Source organism: Phalaenopsis equestris, unplaced genomic scaffold (assembly GCF_001263595.1).
Source record: "Phalaenopsis equestris unplaced genomic scaffold, ASM126359v1 Scaffold000293, whole genome shotgun sequence".
In the NCBI taxonomy this organism is placed as follows: domain Eukaryota; kingdom Viridiplantae; phylum Streptophyta; class Magnoliopsida; order Asparagales; family Orchidaceae; genus Phalaenopsis; species Phalaenopsis equestris.
The window spans coordinates 203,570-210,847 of NW_018164735.1; the positions used below are offsets into that span (position 1 = coordinate 203,570).

At 34.0% G+C, this 7,278-nt stretch overlaps 1 protein-coding gene across 2 annotated transcripts; it reads right to left on the reverse strand.

Moving 5' to 3' along the window:
* Positions 1-3,125: 3,125 nt before the first annotated feature.
* LOC110025172 (L-xylulose reductase-like) lies at positions 3,126-6,767 on the reverse strand. Of its 2 annotated transcripts, none has more exons than XM_020725480.1 (5): positions 6,704-6,767; positions 6,509-6,613; positions 6,151-6,350; positions 4,589-4,818; positions 3,126-3,693 (listed from the first exon to the last, which is right to left on the reverse strand). In XM_020725480.1, the coding sequence occupies exons 2-5, from the start codon at positions 6,598-6,600 to the stop codon at positions 3,415-3,417; spliced, it is 801 nt and encodes a 266-aa protein (XP_020581139.1). In that variant the 5' UTR covers positions 6,601-6,613; positions 6,704-6,767; the 3' UTR covers positions 3,126-3,414. The 2 variants fall into 2 exon arrangements, with proteins under 2 accessions (XP_020581139.1, XP_020581140.1); XM_020725481.1 differs by having other exon boundaries at positions 6,509-6,624; positions 6,704-6,754.
* Between the last annotated feature and the right edge of the window lie 511 nt (positions 6,768-7,278).

Here is a 7,278-nt window from a genome sequence, read left to right on the forward strand (position 1 = left end):
TATATATATATAATCTCTCTAGTTATTATCACCTTATATATATAATCTCTTTAGTTATTATCACCCTATTGGTCTTTTATTTAGGGTCTGTTTAGTGCGGTGGCGTTTTGAAAACGCATCTGGTTTGTTTGGGTAAACTACATTTTGGCATCTTATGCGTTTTCAAAACACCGAAAATAATGTTTTCACACCACACCTATCTAGGTGTATCCTAAATGCATAGTTCTTAATATAAATAGATCTCAAATAAATAAAAAGGAAATCCATAAGGGCATTTACAGTAATAAGAATATCATAATATCAACCACGAGAAATGATTATTCAATAAGCTGCAGCTGCCCCAAACAGACCCTTACTCTCCAAATAATGTGGGTGAACATGAATTCATATTGCACATACAATGAAATATATATTTAGTTACATTAATAAGGTTACTAAATTAACCCTTAATTAATATACTATTTATTATATTAAATCCTAAATGCATAGTTCTTAGTATAAATAGATCTCAAATAAATAAAAAAGGAATCCATAAGCGCATTTATAGTAATAAGAATATCATAATATCAACCACGAGAAATGAGATCTACAATGAATGAATGGCACAAAAGACATTCAAAATATTACATTAACAATTTACACCAATAACACCTCATATCATCATCCCGTCTTTTGTTCTCCATCACTCTTTTATTATAGTGCCTTAAATCAATGTATTAATATCAGACAATAATAATATACACGACAACAGACTTATAATCATTTTCACTCATATATGACATTCAAGCATTATCACCACCATATTTTTATTTTCTCATGTCTTTTCAATCATCTCTATTCCTAGGATATATTTAGAAGGATTGCAACATTAAAAATAAAAAAAGACTTAATGCACGGTGTGATGGATTCTTTTCATAATCAACAAACATAAGAATTAGTTGCAGCTCGCCATGGGCAAACCAACAACTTGTCGATGGGTTTCTAATGTTAAGTTATCTTGATAATTTCATTAAATAACACACATATTAATTAGTTATCAAAGATTTGAGTCAATTCTATGGGATATACAATTTGATAAATTCTCTCCATTTGACAAACTCGATTATATAACAAAAAAAATTTAATTTGTAGCCATCAATCAAAGTTAGCTTATATTGCAAATGGATATTAATAATGTCCTCATATGTGGTAATGTGAATAAGACAATATATATGAAGAAACCTCTTCTCTTTGTTGTTGAGAATGAGAAATCCATATTTCTACTTAGGAAGGTCATTTATTTTCTCGGATAGAGTTGATGTGTTTAATTCAAAAAATAAATCAAAGTTCTGGCAGAAGTTAGCCACTATTGTAACAATATTGATCAATTAATTACTATCAAATATACGACTACAGGCTTAATTCCAATGTTTTAAGAATTCGCCGGTTCAATTGTGAAACGCCCAGTGGTCCAGTCCAAATATTTGATTGAACTGTTTCTGCATCAAACTGTTCAAGATTACCTCAAGCCACCGGTTTGACCGATGAACTGACGAAGCGATTGATCAATTAATTACTATCAAATATACGACTACAAGCTTAATTCCAATGTTTTAATAATTCGCCGGTTCAATTGTGAAACGCCCAGTGGTCTAGTCCAAATATTTAATTGAACTGTTTTTGCATCAAACTGTTCAAGATTATCTCAAACCACCGGTTTGACCGATGAACTGACAAACCAATTCTAATGTACGAGAACCGGCAAACCGGTTCCAATTTGTGAGAACCAGACATGATAACTCCTCAAATTTAAGTTGTGAATTGTCAGCAGGAGTCACACTCTCTCCTTTAGTTGTTGCAGCTGTTTTTCTTTGTGCATTTGTAGCATTAGTTTTGTTGGCCACAGCTGTAAGAAGTTTCAATTTCCCAACCAGCATCAGCAGGAGTCACACTCTCTCCTTTAGTTGTTGCAACTGTTTTTCTTTGTGCATTTGTGGCATTAGTTTTGCTGGTCACAGCTGTAAAAAAGTTTCAATTTCCCAACCAGCCGAGCAAACAACTCAATTTTCTTCTTGGCTTTAGAGTCCCACATAAATGTCAATGTCATACCTTTTTAGTTTATTTCTTCTCCTCAATTGCCCCGTCCTGCTCACCCACTAACATTGCGTCGGAAATTTGTATTTTATTTTTTTAGTATATTGGCATCAAGTATAAACGTGGCTATAGGTATTGATACAAGCATGAAATAATTTAGTTTTTTATTTTTTGAATTTTACAATTCTGATTTTGACTGTATCATTTTGATCATATCTAAATATTTTTATGATTATTTGGTTTTCAAGTTTGACCCTGGTTGAATCCATGAACTCCGGTTCAATGTCCGGTCCAGTTTTCACAACTTTGCTTAATTTATTAGCAATTTAATTAGATGATATATTACATAATTGGAGTGATAAAAAAAATATTGTTTACTAAATATTATTTTAGGAAAAATTTAGGGCACCCTAAATACTTTATTTGAATTAAATTTACTTCAAAAAAAAAAATCACAACATTTAAAAGAAGCAATCCCACTATCTATTTGAAAAAATTAGGATTTTAAGTTGTAGACCATTTTGACACTCCTGTGAATAACCAAATCATATATGATAAAGAAATACCATAAGAATATTAACTTTAGTGTAAGAAAATTAGTTGAAAGTTTAGTTTATCTAGCTGCCACAAGATTTAATATCTCCTGTATTGCTCGTGTCATAAATCAACTCATGCAAAGCTACAAAATAAAAAAGAAATTGAGATGTTATTTCTAGCATTCTGATGCATTAAAGAGGCGATTTGGAAAAGAGCTATTGCATACTCAGCCTCAACATGTAAATTTTAGTGCATATGTTGATGTCGGCTAGATCAGGTATCATATTTTTGTGAGATATGAAAATATAGCACACAATTCATATGCATTTTCATATCTCACACCGGAACATTTATATTTATACCCATAACACTTATATATTTAATACAGTTTAAATAATAGCCCTATTACCACTTTAAAAAAATGAAATATATCTTTTCATTCATAGATTTAGACCACCGAAATGCTGAAGCACTTCAGCATATAAGTTTAGGTGTGAGGTATGTAAATAAATAAAAATTTTGCGCTCCCAATGCAAATTTCACCAACAAGAGCAGAAGAAGATGAGATAACAGAACACGAGATTTGCATTCCCTCACCATTCGAGCATAAAACAGCACAAAATTATTACATTATTAAGCAGAGTGTAAAGACATTCAACCCCTTTACCTTCTATCGATCACAACAGTCCACAACCACAACGGTTAGATTTTCAAATTAAACGGATATATTTTTCTCCAATCCTTATTGAGTAGCAGTAAGAGAAGAACATTACGAAGCTGCTTCCGGATTGAGCGATGCGTTCTTCAGATGAAAGATCTCATCCGAGCCCGCACCATGGATTGAGCTCCGTCGACGAAGATAGTGGTGCCTGTCATATAGCGCGAATCATCACTGATAAGATAAAGCACAGTGGAGGCCAGATCCTTCTGCGGATCCAGCCATCTACCAAGAGGCATGACATCGGCCGTCATCTTCTCCGCTCTCTCCCTCCCCACAGACACCGGGTAGCCGTCGTCCAGGTGGAGGCCGCGAGCAATGCCGTTGACCCGTATGCTGTGCTTACCAAGCTCTAATGCAGCTACCTGCATACAAAGCATTGCGGCAAAATAGAAACAATCAGATCAATCCATGGAAGAATGATTAAGTTTTGTTTTAATCAGAAGATTCACGGCCATCGATACTGGAAATTAAGTTTATATGCGTTAGCATTACACAATTATTTCATTTTCTTTTGGGTTCTCCATAAAAATTGCCATTAAATTCTTAAGGAGTGGCTTCCCTATGTCGATTGTGCCCGGATTAAATAGGCGTTTGGATGCGTTCTTCTTATAGTTATTATATGGGGAGAGGGCACATTAAGTTTGAAAATATGCCCCATTTCGGGTGGTTATGTGCTTGGTTTCAGAGAGCACAACACTCCGGCATCCACGCGTGGCGTGGGCGCGCCAAGTGCGGGTCTCTCTTATGTTTGAGTTATGACTCTTGTGTGCGGTATATTGACAAGATTCTTGCGAAGTAGAAAAGAGTCGAGAATGAGGATTTCAGCGTGCAATTTCTCTTATAAGATTGAGAGTATTAGTTACCGGTATTTCAAAAAACATAATATATGGGGTAAATTTAAGAAAGTTAGAGATTTATTTTATATTTTGGTTGCTCTAGATTTTACTCTATAAAGAGGGAGAGAAGCCTTTCAGTCTGTATTTGTAAAATTATGCTTTTAAATCTCCACAATCAAACTACTGTAAAATTTGCGACGGCAACAATAGGCCATAACCACCAATTGGATGAGCATATATTAAATTCTCATGAGTATTTTATGGATGGCCACTACTGAAGCAATTTAAATTTTCCTGTAAAAAAGTGAGTTTCATACGTTTGATTTTACATTAGGAACAGAAAGTTTAATGGCATAACATCTAAAAAACATTCAGTAAAAACTGTAAATGAAAACAGAAAACCTCATATGATAAAACTTACACGGACCAACTGCTTTATAGCACCCATACAGGAACCAAAAGCCGCAGCTCCGCGATACATCCCTCTTTCAGCACCCAAAACGGTAGACAAATATACAATAGATCCCCCTGATCCAGCATCCCTCATTCTTTTAGCAACAGCCTGCAGTAGAAACCATGGCGCCATCACATTAACCTGCACTATCTTCTTATATTCGCTTTCACTTACATCCAAAGGATCTTGAATTTTACCTGGCAAAGTCATGATAATTGCCATATAAATAAATTAAAACAAGAAGAAAATTCGAGGACAATGTGTACAAATGAAGTCTTCAATTTAAGAAGGGAATCTAGCAAAACTAAGTGAAAATGCTTTGCTCTATGATGCCAAAAGAACATTAAAATCTTCTACGTCAAGAGCATATAATGACATACTTATGGCTAATGCATTAGAAACATGAAAAATATTCCGAACCATACAATTTAATAAAAAGAAGGGAAAACGAAAAGAGATAAATATTGCAATTTCATCTAAAGACCTGAAGGTACTCAAGGAATAAGATAAAATAATGTTGTATTCTAGCTGAAAGGCCATGAAAACAGGTAATGATGAGCATCTGCAGCAATTGAAGAGATAGAGAACCATACGGGCAGGTAAAACTAAACATCCAACAAACATATTATGTTACTGCATCCACAATTGTAATGATGATTATATACAAACAGTAGAGAGTCAAGAGTCAATTTTGAACCGATTTCAAGCTGGAATGGATCTAAATAACTCAATTTGAGTGAGTTAGTTTTAATTTTGAGATGGATCGAGCCGATTATGAGCTGAAACAAATCTAAATAGCTCAATTTGAGCCAGCTCGTTTCAATTTTGAGTAAGAATGAGATCGATTTAATTTTCAGCTGACTCGGCTTGAAATCGAATATAACGAGCCACAAGTTGAATTAAGTCGCACTCAATTTCGAGCCATATTGACTCAAAATCAGATCGTTAATAGCCTACTTTTCAGGGAATAAAAAAAGACAAAAAACCACTATAAACTAAATAAAAAAAGGTAAGCTATTTAAATAATCGCCAACCAGAATGTTCATTTAAATCTAGCGCGCATAACAAGCACTATCTGTGAAAAGTCCACCTTACAGTAATAGATATAACCAACATCAGTTAAGATTCCTTCTTTTTATTAGGCAGTGCTTGGTTGAATAGAATTAATAAGATTTACTCGTGAACATAAAATCACCCAAACGTTCACAAAAAAAAAAAAAGTGAAACAAATTTGACGATTTTCTAAATTTGAAAGTTTCTCCCTTCGTCAAATTGATGACTTACTAAATCTAACTTTTAGATGAATTTAACAAACTAAGTGCACAAAAAAAATTAAATCTTGAAATAAAATATCTCACACATCAAATAGATTCATGTTAATTTAGTCTCAATTGAACCAAACATTATTATAAATTTAGAGCAGCTGAATTTGATAAATCTAAATTTGTCAAATTTTATCAGATTTATCAATCCCATTTGACATAAATCCTAGACATCAGCCAAACGCGTCTTAGAAAAAAATATTTTACCTTCATATAAATAACAATTGACAAAAGCATCCACTGAATCCAGGAGCTTCCATGCCTTATCCACAGCACTATCGAAAACCGCCTCACTCTCTTCTTCCATGTTCAGTCCAATTAGCTCAATCTGATCTGATTCCTTCAAGGAACTCGTAATCTCCCTCACCAGAGACCGGAGATTATTCTCATCACCCATAATAACTAACCTAAAACCAAACAAAAAAACCAAAATAAGTGTCGAGTATGATCCAATTTGAAGCGGGAAACAACACAAATCAAACAAAAAAAGAAGCGGGAGCTAAATCTTCCCCCAAAAACAAAAAAGAATGATGAAATATATTAACGATTGATTATTATCCCAAACCTGCAACCACACTTTGCCAGATTGCGAACGATCCCCGCGGAAATCTCGTCGCCATTCGCCGTGAGTAGAATCCTCTTGGGGGAATTCGCCATCGCTGCTGAGTCTCTGAATCGAAGCTAAAAGTGGTTATCGTTTTGAATGAATATGCTAAAAGAAAAATTTTTAAAACAGTTCAGATTATCCCTTGGCCCTTACAAAGCTCAGAGTTGTGGAAATTTTAGTCGTCTGTTAAGAAATGAAGTCCTGGTCTTCGTTGTTGCTAGAGGTTAAGGATATAGGAAGCAGCCGGCAATTTTATTATATTTTAATATTTGAAATGTTTCGTAATTAAATATCCTAAAATTAACTTTTTTTATTATTTAGATTATTAATTATAGTCCAGAAACATCGGTTTGAAAGACTTGTGTTATTTTCTATCGTTGTATGTCATTCATTTAATCTGTAAGCATCTTTGACTTTCATCAAGCATTTGATACTAATTGCTCTCTGGAAGCTTTGGTGGTCTTTCATTAGAGCTTTTGCTCGTCCCATTTAATCTGTAAGCATCTTTGACTTTCAGAAAGCATTGGATTTAACTAATTGCTCTCTGGAAGCTTTGGTGGTCTTTCTTTAGGGCTTTTGCTCGTCCGATTAATACTTCCTCTGTTATTTATACCGAGCTTTTAACCCTAAAGGAGAGATTAATTTTAGTCATTTCTCTTAATTTTTGTAATGTTGGTTTGAACTGGACGACAAACTCTTGAACCAATTTTGCTTAAAGTTTGGTAACA

What these genes read in the sequence shown, in the direction of transcription:
- LOC110025172 (XM_020725480.1), bottom strand. Translation starts at nt 6,600, where the DNA reads ATGGCGAATTCCCCCAAGAGGATTCTACTCACGGCGAATGGCGACGAG. An exon ending in CAATTGTTATTTATATGAAG is followed by an intron (nt 4,819 to 6,150) that starts GTAAAATATTTT and finishes TGACTTTGCCAG; the next exon opens with GTAAAATTCAAGATCCTTTG. An exon ending in CTATAAAGCAGTTGGTCCGT is followed by an intron (nt 3,694 to 4,588) that starts GTAAGTTTTATC and finishes CTTTGTATGCAG; the next exon opens with GTAGCTGCATTAGAGCTTGG.